Source organism: Podarcis liolepis (genome assembly GCF_965112155.1).
Source record: "Podarcis liolepis genome assembly, chromosome: 7".
Lineage (NCBI taxonomy): Eukaryota > Metazoa > Chordata > Lepidosauria > Squamata > Lacertidae > Podarcis > Podarcis liolepis.
Window position 1 is genome coordinate 36,773,469 of NC_139561.1, and position 16,762 is coordinate 36,790,230.

At 45.0% G+C, this 16,762-nt stretch overlaps 1 protein-coding gene across 3 annotated transcripts in view; it reads left to right on the forward strand.

Moving 5' to 3' along the window:
- Nucleotides 1-16,762, forward strand: part of NKD1 (NKD inhibitor of WNT signaling pathway 1) — a 132,457-nt gene that overhangs the window by 77,520 nt on the left and 38,175 nt on the right. For all 3 annotated transcript variants that reach the window (XM_083513729.1, XM_083513731.1, XM_083513730.1), the window contains one exon: nt 675-732. In XM_083513729.1, coding sequence (XP_083369855.1) covers nt 675-732 — 58 coding nt within the window. The remainder of the gene's footprint in view (nt 1-674; nt 733-16,762) is intronic.

Genomic DNA, 16,762 nt, shown 5'->3' on the forward strand with positions numbered 1-16,762 from the left:
CGTTGTCATTTTAAACCGTGTGTTTGGTTTTATAAATGCATTTTTAAAAACTCTTATTATACATGGAGCTGTTTTATATATGTTTTTATTGTATATTGCTTTGGGGTGCCTTATTGAAAGTGATTCATAAATGAAATTATTATTGTTATTAATAATAGCAGTTGTACAAAAGATGCTATGTTTGTTATAGGCCTTTAGGATGACATCTATGCAAGTCAGTCAAGGGCCTGGAATGACATGGCTGACATCTGGTGTTTATGGGTAACATGCATTATCTGGGGTCACATCTGTTCCATACATCTAAAGCATATTTGAAGCATCCTGCTACCCCCCCCAAAGGATCCTAGGAACTGTAGTTTACTTCTCACAGAACTACAATTCCCAGCACCCTTAACAAACTACAGTTCCCAGGATTGTCTGGTGGGAAGCCATGTGCTTTAAATGTATGGTGCAGTTTTGACTGGACTCAGGACCAGTTGGTGAACTGCAGAGCAGTTTCCCGAATTGTACTGAGCTGGATGTGTGCTCCATCTGATCAGATGCAATTTTGGCACGTATTTCCAGATTAATGTAATCTAGAAAAATTGTTGTGCAACTTAAAAGAATAGCCGTCTTGCATATTCGTACACCTGCTAATAGCTCCCCTTTGTTTACTTTGTTTACTTTTTTTACAGGATGCAGCTGGTGAAGTTTACAGGGAGGCAATTGAAAATGAACACTTTCACCTGGAAGGTACCTTTTTTAAATATATAAATTACTATGATTACATTTTAAGAAAAAGCAAAGGAGACTGGTTCTGTGCATGTTCAAGAGATGTGTGTATAGGCATGTATCTGTAAAGGCAGGTGGGTAAACAAAACATCCTCCTGAAGTTTCCTTGGTCAGCCAGTGAAAGGTTTGTGTGGCCTTAATTGCACAGAGTCCCTTCAAGAGTCTGAGGCCTGGAGTTTTTGCTTCTTGTAAGAACCACTGGTATATGTCTGATCAAAGATGTAGGTCACATCCGCTACCATAAGTCTAACGCACTATTATAAAACTTTAATGGTCGTGGCTTCTCCCAAAGAATTCTGGGAGCTGTAGTCTATTAAGGGCATTGAGAGTTGTTAGGAGGCCCCAATTTGCCTCTCAGAGCAGAAGCCCTAAGAGTGATATAACATAAGGTTGCCAAACGCCCCCGTTTCCCAGGGACAGTCCCTGGATTTACAAACCAGTCCCCATACAAAATCCATTTTGTATCCATCCAAGTTGAAAAGTGTCCCTGGATTCGTTGAAAAAAAATCTGGTAACCTTAATTTAACAGCCAGTCCCTTTTGTCAGGGAACTCTGGAAACTGGAGCTCTGTGAGGAGAATAAGAGTGTCCTCTACCAACTCTCAGCAACCTTAGCAGACTACAGTTCCCAGGGTCCTTTGGAGGGATGCCATGACTATTAAAATGGTATCATAGTGCTTTAAATATATGGTGCAGATGTGTCTATAGTCAACAGTAAGAACAAATTGTAACAACAACAAAAATGTTGCTGAGTATCTTCCTCAGAAGGATTTTTCCAGGTCAAGGTTCCTGCAGTCATTTTATCCTATCAGGGAATTTTTCTATTTTCTCCCCTATTTTGTAAAACAAACAAGCAAAAAACAAAAACAAAAAACCACACCCTAAAGAGAAACATCCCAGTGTACCTTTCGTGGTGGTTGAGCATGCAGATGGTTTGACACATTTTTTGGCAGGGTTTCTTTCTTTCTTTCTTTCTTTCTTTCTTTCTTTCTTTCTTTCTTTCTTTCTTTCTTTCTTTCTTTCCTTTGGTTTTTAAAACGTGTTGTGGGGTTTTTTTTTGGTTTTTTGCACTTCCTGCAATCCTAAAGCTTCTCCCGAACGTTTGGGCTAAAAAGCTGTCAGCACTCAGCACCTGAGGGGTGATTACAAGCAGAAAGAAGCCTGTTAAAAGGGGTATGTGGAACAACACTGCGGTGCAAATTTCCATGCACCTTTATGGTATGAAACACCAGCCTTGAATATCTAAATCACTGTATGGCCTTGGGCAGTGGCATTATAGAAGGCGCAGTGAAAAAGGCCCCTTAAGTCTAACGTAATACGCAACACCCGATACCATCAAACTAGGTTGCCAGCAATCTTCTCTGTAGGCAATGGAACACCTTTTCTTGGTATTGCTTATGTACAAGAAGTCTGATGGACATTGTTGAAAGCTGTGGCCTTTTCATGCAGAGAAGTGTTCTCCCTCGCTGGATTCCCTTGCAGTTGCAAGGCAAGTAGATGGTTCCTTTCTTGTGGCTTCCTTGTTCTTTCTGTTTGAATTGGTTCCTCTATGAAGTAGTGCTTTGATGTTCCACAAGCCCACCCACAGTTATTCCAGCAAGGAATAATCTACCAGCATCACTCCCACAAGAGGTAAGGGTTACCAGCTTGGATGGCATTTGAAGAGAATTAGACAAATTCACAGAAGATAAGGCTAGCTCTACCTGCACTGTTGGAGGCAGAAATGCTTCTGAATACCAGTTGATGGAAGCCACAGAAGGAGAGGGTGCTCTTGTGCTTAGGTTGTGCTTGCAGACTTCCATAGGCAACTGGTTGGCTGCTGGGAGAACAAGATGCTGGACTAGATGGGTCATTGGCCTGATCTAGCAGGCTCTTCTTATGTGGTTATGGCTGGTGGGAGGTTACAACATTTGAGTCTTTTTAGTTTGGAGAAGAGCTGATGGAGGGGTATAAAACTGTGCAGGGGTGTGGAGGAACTGGAAAAGAGGAAAGTTTTCCCCTACTCTCTCATAACGCTGGAACTTACGGGCTTTCAATGAAGCTGAATGTTGGAAGATTCAGGACAGACAAAAGGAAGTGCTTCACACAGCACATAGTTAAATTGTGGAGTTTGCTGCCACAAGTTGTAGTGATGGCCAACAACTTGGATGGCTTTAAAAGAGGATTGACCTCCCTGTGCATCTGTCCCAGCGCTCTATTCAACGACGCCTATTCTATTCCTTCTGGGACTCAGATTTCAGCTTCCTGCAGCTAGTGCCTAGTCCCGTATCAAGGATGAGCTTTAGTCACAGCCCCCCAGGTCCATTACTTTCCTTTTCTTCACTTTCCTTCTCTTGCGAACCAATGGTCTGTGGTGCTTTCCTGGTAGCACTGTGGCACATGTCAGTAGAATAGTACCGTGTAGCCTTTTGTTGGTCTGTTGTCACTGATCTGTGCCAAAGCCCATACACTCATACTAAAAAAATAGCAGTTGATTGAATTTGCAGCTTCCCAGCTTTGGGAACCTTCATAGCATTGATTGTACCGAAGTTGGGACCAAAAGGCAAAGCAATAAACAGGGAAATAATTGAATCCCTTGCTTTTGTTTCCACATTGTCAGTGTCATTACCACCCCTCCCTTCACCCCTTTGTTATTAACAAGGCATCTGAGCAGCAAAGATGAAAAGAGCCGTCTGATCCGGTCCAAAAAAGAAGCTGGATTTGACTTCTGGGTTGTTATGTAAAGCTTGATCAAATCCTTTTCTTCTTAACAGACTTAACTGGTCAACAGCAAAAGGCTCTGGATTCTTGGATTAAGATAGTATTTGGTAAGAGGACTGGTGCATTAGTGCTTTTCTTTTGAACTGTAGAAAGAACAAAGTAAACATCAAAAGCCTTAAGCCACAAGAGCGGGTTGTTGACTCAGTGTTGATGCTTGACAAGAGGCTAGGACACAACTGGAGCGCTTCTGTTTACCAAGCGGCAGGCAGGCAGGCAGAAACTGTTGACCAATGTTGCCCATTTCAGCCTGTGCCTGTCTTTGATTTATTGGCTTCCCAAGTCCCTCTAAATCTGGGACAAATGAATTTTTCACACAGGGCATGCTGAAGTTAAGCAAAAAATAAAAATAAATAAAACCAGAGATTAATATTGGCCACTGGTGGATACGTTGACCATCTTGCTCTTCTTCAAAAGTAAATAAATCTCTCTTGGCAGCTGCTCAGAATGGGAAGCTGTAAATGCAAAGGACATTTCAGCTGGTGTGGCAGCTTATACATGCTGAAATCCTCCTGTGCACAGTGACCCAGTCTCTGCAGCCTGTAGCCTGAGAACAGCCCGAGACTTGCACCAAGATGGAACCCCTTCCTGGCACCTGGAAGTGACATCATCCATGGGTGGCTGTGGGATCTCCTGGGAAATGGGAAGATGGCCTGAGATGGCCAGATGCAGGAGTAGAAAGCCAGGAGGAAGTAGCCAGAGAGGAACAGGATGAAATGGGATACAGAGGTCAATTGTGAAGGGGAGCAGTAGGAAGGCAGGAGAGAGGGACAAAGCGAGAGAGAAATGGAAAAGCCTGGGAAAGGAGTGCTCTCGATTAATAGATAGGGATAGAGGGAGCTGCCTTATACTGAACCATTGGTCCATCTAGATCAGTACTGTCTGCACCAGCTGTTCCCAACCTTGGGTCCTCAGATGTTGTTGGGCTACAACTCCCATCATCCCTAGCTAGCAGGAGCAGTGGCCAGGGATGATGGGAGTTGTAGTCCAACAACATATGGAGACCCAAGGTTGAGAAAGGCTGATCTACACAGACTAGCAGCAGCTCTGCAGGGCTTATAAAAATCATCCTAGGCAAGTCAGCTTTTCAGCAAATTGTCTCATTGAGCAGCCGGTCAGATCCCTGTGCCTCGCCTCTTCTGGGCTCTCACCACCAACCTATTGGCAGGAGCCCTGAAATCCTTTCCCTGCTTCCAACAGGGTTACATCCCCTCACCTGCAGCCTCTCGTAGGCTTACCCAGATCCGTACATATGCATAATGCATTGTGCGTATGTGCCCTCTGATGCATATCCTCATGTTGCTGTATGTGCCACCTTTCCTCTGCAGGCATCTGTTTTTGGAAGTCGCACAGAGCAACTTCACGGAAACAAGTTCTGTGGAATGTCCTCCCTCCCTTTCTTTCTCACACGTTGCCTTGGCCTCTGGCTGGAATCCCCCTTCATCCTGGACCTGCCAGCCTCCTGTGGAACCCCAAACTTGGCTGATGCAGCCCACAGAGATTGGGCTTGAGGCCAGATGAGTTCAAGCCAGATTTCCAGAGGCCATTGATTGGGGGGTGGGGACTGCAGGAAGCCAGATGAAAAAGCAGAGACTGCTTTGTTGGGCATGTGGGCCTGAGGTTCCCCTAAACCCAAGTGATGTTTTATACGTGCCAAAAGGACCCAAGTGCCACCTGAGCTGGAAACTGATAAGCTGGCAAATGGGAAAGGTACCATGAAACAACGGGTTGGCCAGGAGTGGACTGCTGCTGCTGCTGGAGCTACAGCTGGGTGCCAAGTTGAAACTGTTTAGCTTGGCTAGCAGGATGAAAATCGCCAAAGAAACACGAGACTGGTAGGGCTTAGCAGACAGCTTCCTGCGGTTGTATAACGATCCAGGAAATTGTAAGAAGCAGGTTGGTTGTTCACCAGCAGATGAGAGGAAAGTCTTGTGTTGTCATGCGCTCTACGGGGTGGGAGTGGCAAGGAAGGTATGCCCTTGTGTGTATAAGAGAGTTCGAACCATTCCCTTGACAAAGACTGGTAATTTAAATCTCCCAAGCTGCTGCTTCAAAATGATTTGGCCTGTTGGATTTTTCCCCCTCCTTCTTCAAAAAGTGTCAGGCTGAAAGTGTTTCACCGCCATCTGACAGTGACTCAGGCCACTTCTGCATCATGCATTTGGAGCATTATCATGCCACTTTAAACAGTCATGCCTTCCTCCAAATAATCCTAGGAACTGTAGTTTGCCAAAGGTGCTGAGAGTTGAAAGGGGTTCCCTATTCCCCTCAAAGAGCAACAAATCTCAGAGTTCCTTGGGAAGGGGAATTGCCTCTGCAGGGCGATCCCATAATTGATAGTTGATGGTTTCCAATTTTAATATTTTTATGTGGGTTTTTATTGTTTTTATTCTGAAATAGAGTGATATAGCTGCATATAGGTATTACACACACACACACACACACACACACACACAGCAATTGAGACGTCCGTGTGTCAATCTGTAGCATCCTTACTTGAAAGGATCAGGAAGTGAGTGGGTGGAGAAGACCCGTCTCCGCTTGGGACCCTGGAGAGCCACTGCCAGTCAGAGTAGGCAGTTGTTGGGCAATTGGACAAACTGTCTGAATTGGTAAAGAAGGCTGCCTATTGCTGAATGTGTCGAGCCAAGAGAGAGAGAGAGACTAACTCTGCTCAAGGTCAACCACAGTGGGTGAACAGTGACTACAGCAAGGGCTCAAGACAGTGAAGTGTTTTGAACCCAGCCTCTTTGGAAACAAGGCGAATGTCAGTGGTTTTAATTCATTCTGCTTGAGGAACAAAGATCCCCTTTCTCCTTTTAATTGCCCAGTAATGATTATTACTTGATCCTCCGCCCAGCGCACCCTGTGGCATTTAGAAGGGTCTTGTTTATAACTGATATTGTGCAAAGTGAATCAAAATTCTAGCCTGCGCTGTTGAAAGCGGTACCCATTTTTGAGTCATGGTCAAGAAAGTGTGATTTTTGTTATGAACGGTTTATAACAAAGTTGCTATGGTTTTGGTTATGGATGCCTTCTCTCTCCTGCTGCCCTTTCTCCCAGAACATCGTGCTATCCCAACAGAGTTTAAGCCAGAATTGGGGGCTTCAACCAGTGTTGTTGGACTAAAACACCCATAAAAAAGGACCCCTGACAGTTAAGTCCAGTTGCAGATGACTCTGGGGTTGTGGTGCTCATCTTGCTTTACAGGCTGAGGGAGCCAGCGTTTGTCCGCAGACAGTTTTTTCTGGGTCATGTGGCCTGGCCAGCATGACTAAGCCGCTTCTGGCACAACGGAACACCGAAACCAGAACAGCGCAAGGAAACACCATTTACCTTCCCGCCAGAGTGGTACCTATTTATGTTCTTGCACTTTTGGGGGGCGTGCTTTCGAACTGCTAGGTTGGCAGGAACTGGGACTGAGCAACAGCAGCTCACACCGTCGCGGGGATTCGAACCACCGACCTTCTGATCGGCAAGCCTAAGAGGCTTAGTGGTTTAGACCACAGTGCCACTTACCACCCATACTCCCTGATAAACGACTGGGTGTTGGGAGGACCACAGAATCCCCACAAAAGATCCTCCCACCCACCCCTTCTCTCAAACCCCTACAAAGAAAGAAAACGGGGAAAAGAGGGGAGCAATAATGAAAAAATGGAAAGTATGTCTGTTGGGGCCATAGCTCAGAGGTAGAGCACATGCATTGCGTGCCAGAGCTCCTGGGTTCAATCTCTGGTGTTGCCAGGTAGGGATGAGAAAAGACAGCTGCCCGAAACCACAGAAAGCAGCTGCCAGTCAGTGTCAACAGTGCTGAGATGCACCCGTGGTCTGACTCAGTGTAAGGCAGTTTCCTCTGTTCCTAGCTGTTCATTTAGTAAGCGAAATCCGAACTCGAGTTGACATGGAGAGTTGTGTGGTAGCATAGAATGCTTCAGGGACTCCAGACGTTGGCTTGGTTGAGCCTTCTTGCTTTGCCAAAAAAAACTTCACGAGGTTTTCATCTTGCATTGTTTAATATGGAAGGTTCTCAAGGACTGAACACAATATTAATAAGAATAATAACAACAGAAAGTAAGTAAGTAAGTGAGGTGGATGGTGACTGGGGAGAGTGCAATCTCTGTTGCGGCATCCTTTTTGTGGAATGCTATCCCCAGGAAGACTCACAGTTCACAATGGATATTGGCCAGGGATGTTGATCTTAATCATGTTGCCCTGGATAAACTGACTGCACGCTGGAATGTAGGGATGTCTGAGAAATTCGATTCGGTTCACATTTAAAAGCAAACCTACCTAATTCGTCCTTTCTGAAGCAACACAACCAAACAACAACACAACACAAACACAACCACCCATTCACATTTCCCCAGCTTTTGCAGTGCAGTTCTCCAGCCAAGTAACTTGTCCAGTAATGCATATGCTATGGTGAAGTGTACATTGAAATGCATGAATTAGTGATGATGACTTACAAATGCGCTTTATATTTTAAGGGGAAATTGCTTTGTGAAAGATGCGTATATTGAGAGAAATCTGCACTAAAATGCTGATGAGGATTGTTTCTTAAGAATATATATACGTATATCGCAAACTGATGTGGAAATGGGGGCTGAACTTGAAGTAGGAACAATGAGAAACTGGGAGAAGTCAAAATGGCCAATAAGCCTGTAGTTCTGCATTGTGATGGAAAGACAAGCAGCAGTAGACAGGCTGTCCTTCTGGGAAGGCATGGCTAATGTTTTTCATGGTGGAACCTCTTGTAGCCTCCTAAGAAACTTCAAGTTTCCTCGAAAAATGTCCAAAAACCGTGGTTCTGATTCCACAGCCTTTCAGCTCCATAGAGCACAATAGGATGCCCCTTGATTCCGAATGCCCTATCTTCACAAAGGTGCAGTTATCGACCCCACAACCCACTGCTTTTTCTTTGAAAGTTCAGGGGCAATGGCACTGTATGTCTGAGCCAAGCCGCGCCCCCCCCCCCCCAGTGTTGTGTGTAGAACTAACAGTCCCTCCCTTCTCTCTTCTGGCTCGAAAGCAAGTATCCCAGTTAGGGAGAATCACCCGAGGAAATGGAATTTCCAAGCTATCTTTTCATAAAGTTTGTTAAATTCTGGAAGCCCCTTGGGGCGGGGCGGGGGTGGGGAGATGGATGGACGAATGTTTTCAGACACAACAACCCCATTGTCTTGGCAAATCAAACACCCAAGCACAGACATAGGCAGCAGCAATTGCAGGAGGAAGCGAAGGGAGAGAGAGAAAAATGGGGGGAGGACCTTGCTTTGGTCAGCTTGCTGTCCCAGATTGAAAGTGCGAGAGCAGCCAGGGGCCTATTGTGTGCTTTCGGCTCGACTTCTGCTTGGAATAGCCGCAGAAACCCAAAGTTTTTGCTCCACAGGCAGAACAAGTGGCCTTTGTTACCTAGACAGATTACAGCCTTCCCCCCCACCCTCTCCTAAAGTCTGCTCTTCATAAAAGCCCAGCGTGAACAGTGGAATTTCTGACTTGCCTCAGATTCTGAGGCGACTTTTATAGTTTTCAAGTAGCTTCGGGGTTATATTTTAAAAGTTGAATTTCATCACATGTTTTAAGTTTGCTGAGGAGGAGGGGGGAAAGATGTATTTTTAGTGGGGGGAGGCAAGTTTTTGCTTCTCTTCACATTCTCTCCCCCCCCCCGCTTTAACAGATGTTTCATCTCAATCATATCCAGACCTCAAAGCATGAACACCAGTCAACTCTTTTCCCCCCTCTCCTGTGGAAGGAAAAGAGAAAAATGTCATTTATTTGGAGGAGAGTCAGTCTCTCCTTCACAGTGGGTTTTTTTTTCATTTCATTTTATGGAACCACAATTAGTCTGTGAGTTAAAAGCAAATAATAATAATAATAAAAACCATGAAGGCTGCTGAAAATTAACCTGGAGCAGCACCTCTCCCGTATAGATGACCTGGAGACCAGCTGTTCATTTTACGTGGAAACCTTTCCTTCCCACTCCATCCTGCTTTGGAAAAAATAATAATAAGGTCTGCAAGTGTTCAGGTTTTTCTTGTTCTGTAAGTCAGATCTTGGAATGCAGCTAGTCCTATAGCCAGTGAAAAGGTCTTAGTGTACCCACAGTGCATATCATTGCACTAAGAAAGGTTTTGTATCTATATCTAATCCATATCTATCAGTCTATACATGCGTATATGCATGTAGACTGAATGATGCTTTTAATTTCTACAAGTTGAAGACACACTGCTAATGGAGGACTTTCATGGATTTCCATTATATGTGTTGGGAACCTTTTTTAAAACCAAGGGCCACATTCCATTCTGGCAAATGTTCCGGGGGCCGCGTACCAATGATGGGTGGGGCCAGAAGCAAGGATGGGCGGGGCTGCTAATGTAAATTTTACCTTTGTACAGTAGTTTCTACATATGCTCTCACGCACCTCTCTGTCCTTCATCCAGACAAGCAAGAGGCAGGGGCACATTCTATTCTTTGCTTTTGATGTTTCAGTCATTCGATAGCAAAGGTGCCTTTTGTCTAGACAGCTTGGGGTGCTAGAGGAATGGGCTCTGGCCCTGAGGTGAAGGGTATAATCTAGCCAAAGTAGTTCCACATAAATCAGTGAGAGAAAGTGGCACCTCTAGAGACTTGGAAGACTTGGGTCATAGGCCCAGAGACATGAACGTGCACATACTAACTTAAGTGCAAAGATGTAAATTTAGAATTTTAAATCAAGCCTGCCAATTTTGCACCCTGAGAAATTCCTCAGTTAGTTTGCAGGACACCTTATATCAGTTTATCTTTAATTAAACTATCCCCAATTAAATTCCCATCAGATTCTGCTCCAAACCAGTTAAGTGTATTATTTATTTTATTTGTTACAATCAGTCCTCCTTCCCAGGGAACTGTAGCTCTGTGAGGGGACTAGGGGCCTCCTAACAACTCTCAGAATCCTTAGGAAACTACAGCTCTGGGGCAAACCCATAACTGTTTAAAGAGATGTCACAGGCCATATTGACACCATGCATTTACAGTGCTATGTGGAGGCAGAGCCAACAACAAGCAGAGCCATCTCATTCTAGTTTTGTCACATCTTCCTCCTTGCTGAGTTCTGTAAGGACAAGGAAGTTGGTGGGCCCTCTGGACTGGCGGTGAAAAAGAAGGCAGGCTGGATACTGCCCCACTTACCCTAACAGATCAACCTCTTCTGTTCTGGGAGTCACCAGCCTCCCTCATGCAGTGGGTACCCAAAGGCAGTGACAGGTAGCTAGCTACATGTAGCAATGGGGGTACACTTTCACAGTGCTCCAACTCAAAGTCACCATGGGGCTTTGTGGTAGGGTAAAAACATCAGCTTCCCCTCCCCTTCCACTTGGTATACCCAAATCCAGGAGATGGGTAGGTGAGCTGGAGGGCAGGTGACAACGCTGAGCTATGCTGGGATTTTGTGCCCTTGGTAGCTGCCCAAGGATGCTGGTGTCTGCCAGCAGCCCTGTGAGTCCCTTGGTTTTATACAATGGATTAAAAAATGTTCCTAAACCTGCCCGTGACAGCAGGAGCATCAGTTGCATGCTTGGTTCATAGCACGCCAAAGAACGTTCAAGATCGGTCTCTGCAGCGTTCTGTCTGTGCGATGAGCTGCGCGAGGGTCATAGTGACAGCTTTCCCCATGGGAAGCAATTTTGATGAAAAGGTTGATATGCTTATTCTATCGTCCTGGTAAGCTTCAGAACTCTTGTTATCATTGCCAATGTGGCAGAAACCCAGTTTTCTCCTTGAACATCTAAGTTAGACAAGAGACTGGTCGGAAATCAAAGCCTGCATTATTAATGGCATTACCTACGCGCACAGCCTTCATTTAAATAGTGTTGCGTAGGCTTTTCCTTAAGACTTTAAAAGTAAAATAAAACAAAACCCTAAAGGGACCACACCAAAAAAAAAAAAAAAAAAAAAGACGAAATGAAAAAGCAAGAGAGAGAGAGAGACTGTGGAAACATAAATATGTAAAATTTGGGTTGTGCAAGAGGAGTGCTGTGTTGCTGCATCTGTAAATTGCAGTTGCCAACCAAAATAAGCAACCTTGGAAACAAGAGAAATTTGGTGTGTATTATTCTGGGTGGGTCTATCTAGAATTTGCCTTCCCTCCCCTGCCTCTTGCCCCCTTGGTTCAGAGTAGGGCTATTAACCAGAGTAGGGCTATTAAGGAATTTCGGTGGGTGAAGCAGAACATCTGCTCCGCACGCAGAAAGTTGGCTATGATAAAAACAGGATGCTGAACTAGATGACCCACTGGCCTGATCCAGCAAGCTCTTATGTTTGTACATGAGTTGAAATCCAAAAAAATCTGGAGCAGGGATAACCATCATGGCATTTTCCACATGTGGTTGGGCCCCCAACTCCCGTCAACCTCAGCCAAAATGGCCAATGGTGGTGGGAGATGTGGTTCAACAGCATCTGGAGGGCACCACATTGGAAGGCTGTAGTTTAGGCATAGAGCATCTTCCTTGCATTCAGAAGATTCCAAGTACTTTTTCCAGGTAGTGTTGGAGAGCTGCTGCCAGTAATCATAGACAATACTCAGCTTGATGGAGTGATTCTACTAGAAGGCAGTTATTCCTATGCTGTTGCTATTGTTTTCAGTTCTTACCCACCTTTCACCATAAGGGCCAAGAGCGGGTTACAGCAACTTAAAAAAAACACCCCACATTAAAAACAGTTCAGAACAAACTGTAGCTACAAGAAAAAGGTGGACCCTTAAATACACGTGTCTCCGTTGTCAAAAGCCCAGGTAAAAAAGGAAGTTGTACAATTTGGCCCAGCAAGGCAAGCACAGATGGATGTGTGACAGTTCCCTATTTTTGCCATCCCGGTAAGTCACAAGTTTAGCCTCTGCTAGACCATCATTCATAGCTGGAGGAAGATTTTCCAGAAGGGTAGCTGTGTTAAGTCTCCTTGCAGTAAAAGTGAGTCCTGTGGCACCTTAAAGATTAACAGACTTATTACGGCATGAAGCCTTTGTAAGTGTGATCCTGAAGTGTAAATACACATAGTTGGGGTGGGATTCTGTAGTCCACAAAAGCTTGTGAATAACTATGTTCAATACTGTTCGTGCCTGCAAACCTTTTGGGGTAGTCATACTGCTTCATTTAATGTTCATTCTATCCATGCACATCCGAAACTTCCTGATGAGATCCTACAACTTTCTGTCCTGCCTTTGTTGCACTGCATTGCAAAAGAGTGCCCCCCCCAGTTAACAATAATGTAATAATATTGAGAAAGCGTATCAGGAAAAAAGGAAATAATAAAGCAGAATGATGCATGGACGGTCCAGTATAAATGCCCCACTAATGCACTATCAGATGATAGATAGATAGATAGATAGATAGATAGATAGATAGATAGATAGATAGGCCCCCCACAAGGTCTGAGGGACAGTGGACCAGCTCCCTGCTGACCCCCGTTGCTAACCGCTGTTGTAAAGTCTCAAATTGGAGGGGAAGGGGGGAAGCACTGTCCCTATATTGTCCCTATATGATTGAAAAAAAATAGTTTTATATATACTTCTCTTTGTTTCTGACAAGAAGAAGAAATAGCCATATTTACATTCCTTGTCACTGAATTCCCTGAGGCCAGTAATAATTATAACTTAAACACCTCAGTGCAGTTAAGCTGGTATGGTTGGCCCTAAATATTTGCACTGAAGAATCTGTATCAGTGCAACATTGGAAGTTTATGGTGTTGCAACTGGCCGTAAGAACAGGTGAGAATCTGTGGGCATACCTAGCATTAATTTGGAACCTTGCCTTTTAAAACAACCACCACCACGCTTTTGATACTTAGCAGTATAATATTTCATCATTAGTTCATTCTAGCCCAAACTTGCTAATTTTTGAGAGAAGGGGTGTGTGTATGCATGGAGAGGGAGGCGGGGGGGGTGTAGAGAAAGAAATCATTCTTCTTTGATCTCTGCAGAGATGGGAAAGGGCTGTTCTGTTGAGGCTTTTGGCTAACACAACAAACAGTGTTTAAAATTTAACTTTGCTTAATTAATTAGTAATTCTGTTTAATGCCGTCTGATCTTCATCCAAAAGGTATTCTGAAGCTTGAAAAAAGTGAACATCAAAGTAGGTTGGGTGAAGATGGTCAAGTAAGGCATTTAATCTGGCAGTTGCTGTTGATGAAACATACCAGCCAGGCCACTAATTGGGAAGAGAAAGGACTGTCTGGTATAAATTCATCAAACAATTTAGTGTGAGGAATTGAAGTTTGGTGCCTGAGCTTGTACTGAAGTGATATAATTGCTAACTAATAGCAGTTTAGAACTGCCATATGTTTTGGCAGCGTCTGTCAAAAAAACATTTTTAAAAAAAAAGAAAGGAGAAAGTGTATCTCTCTGTGTGTGTGTGTGTGTGTGTGTGTGTGAGAGAGAGAGAGAGAGAGAGAGAGAGAGAGAGAGAGAGAGAGCAACAAATGAGATGTCCCTTACCAACAAACAGCCACGGCAAACAGAGATCAAGCCACTGGAATCTGTCTTCCAAAGTTATTGTAAATGCAAATACATTTTGGGCTCACTCCCCATGGCACTGCCATGAGAACGCTAAGCAGGTTGGTATCAGTTGACACCTACTCTGCAAAATTTTGTAGCCCTTGCCAACCGGAAGTGCCTAGTATTGCTGTTAAGATGGAGTTGTGTGTCCCACTGGGTTTTAGACACTCAGTGGTCTAAACCACAGTTGGCACACACACTGGCGGAGGAAGGGGGTGCTGGGGGTGCAGTCCGCCCCGGGTGTCATCCCTGAGGGGGGGTGACATCACTGCGCCACCACCTTGGGACACTCACCGCAGGCGGTGCCCCCCTGGGATGCTTGCTGCGGGTGGTGGTGCCCCCGTTCTCGCTGCCCCACCCCCATGGGACACTCGCTCCACCCCCGGGTGCACAGCACATGCACCGCTCCTGGTGCCGGAGCAGCCAGCTCCTCCTCTGGGTACACAAAGCAGCAGCTGCAGAATGCTTGTGAGTACCAGATGTTCAGATTATGTCACACCTATTCCACACTGGCTACATTGGCCAGCTGTTATTCATTTATTTTCCCAATTCAAGATGCTGGCTTTGTTCTTTGATTCTCTAAACCAGGGGTCAGCAGACTTTTTCAGCAGGGGGCCGGTCCACTGGCCCTCAGACCTTGTGGGGGGCCAGACTATATTTTGGGGTAAAAAAATGAATGAATTCCTGTGCCCCACAAATAACCCAGATATGCATTTTAAATAAAAGCACTCATTCTACTCATGTAAAAACACCAGGCAGGGCCCACAAATAACCCAGAGATGCATTTTAAATAAAAGGACACATTCTACTCATGTAAAAACATGCTGATTCCTGGACCGTCCATGGGCTGGATTTAGAAGGCGATTGGGCCGGATATGGCCCCGGGTCTTAGTTTGCCCACCCATGCTCTAAACCTGTGGTACCCAACCTGTTACACTCCAGATGTTGTTTAACCCCCACCATCCCTGACCGTTGGTTATGCTGGCTGGGGCTGTTGGGAGTTGGAATCTAACAACATCTGTTGGGTGCCATAAGCCTACTCCTGCACGTAACGGTTATCTGAAGGGCCGTTTGCAACCTTGTGGGCCTACCTATTTGTGGTCCACTGCAGGGGCAGGGGGTGGGACTAAGTTCTATTCCAGAAGAGGGCAGAGGGGGCAGGTGTGTAGTCAAAACCTGGTTGGGGTCAAGATCCATTTGAGGAACTTAGTCAGAGTCCTGTTACACAGTACAGGTGGCTCAGAGTGAGGGGTGAGCTCTGAGGCTAAGGCCTGGTGGACAGAGATTGGCTCTTGGGGTTCAGCTGGTAGAATGCTCAGGAGGGCTGGTATTGCAGCCCAGATTGTGCCCTTGAGGGCAAAAAGTTCCATCTGCCAAACTTGCAGTGGAAATAGTGTTGGTGGAGCAGGTAGCCCGACTTTAAGCCGCGAGCTATAAGTGCATAGTCTCCATCCATTGATTCCTTCTTACAAATGCCCCGTGTTTGTGTTACCTTGGGGAAAATGGGCTTGCCAAGGTAATGTTTAGTCCTGGGCAGAACAGAGCATTCACCATTTGTCTCTAACCTACACCAGGCCCGCTCATTTGGTTTTGCTAATGGAGGCTGATTTCTGTTTGGCTTGGGTGGTTTCTACCTCCTTTTCCCGGTTGGGGGGGGGGTTATCAGAAGATAAGCATCTTGGGGGAATATGTTTCAATCAGTGCAACCATGTGCTTAGCAGGGGGTGATGATACTTTTTCATTCATGTCTTAGAATTAAAACTTGAAAGTGAAATTTGAATTTGAAGATAATTGCCTGGTTACAGGACTCCTTTAATTTGAACTCTGAAAACTAGTTGTTTCTTATGATCAGGGCTGTACAGCTCACATGGAATTTGTCTGCCTTATTTGTCCAGCTAGCCCAGAGGTTGCTGAAGAAACTATAATCCTGCATTCTGTTTTGTGCCGACATAATACCTAACCATGGTTCTTTCCTTAACCTATATTTGAGTACACGCAGCAGCTGCTGTAGGTGCTGTATGTGTGTGACTGTGCACACACATATTGCACCGAACCCAAGAGTAACTCCAAAACATCAGAAAACACGGGCAACATGGGTTGGGGGCAAGGCAGCCTTACGGGGGCCCAGCCAACACACACGGGGGTCTGGAACATAACCCTCATGAGAATCGGTCGCTGCCTGTATTTTATTTAAAAACCTATATCAGGGATGGGAAACTTGTAAAAAAAATGACTGCAAAAACAGAAGTTACTGGACTCCCATAATCCCTAAACATTCACCAGGCTGGCTGGAATTGATGGGAGTTGAAGTCCAACATCTGGAGGGCTTCAGGTTTCCCATCCCTGACCTGTATCATGGTCCTGTGAACCAGGATGTGGCACAGTGTTTTGAAGTGTATTTGCAAACTATATACATGGATTAATCAAAGCTAAGATAGTGAGCAAAACATGGTCTGGAAGTTGCCTTGACAGTTAGATCTTGCTAGTATCTCAGTGCTGGTGTCTCCTTATACAAGTGATCTAGGGACAGAGTTTATGTCAGCAAGCCAAACCATGGTTTAAGTGTGGAATGCTTTGGAATTTAACAAGGATCAAAGCAAGAAACCATGGTTGGCGCTGGCCATGTCAAATCCTTGGTCTGCTGAAGCTAATTGAGGTTCTCTTTTGCTTTCTATCTTGCCCTGAAAATTTTGATTTGAATTCTTTTCAT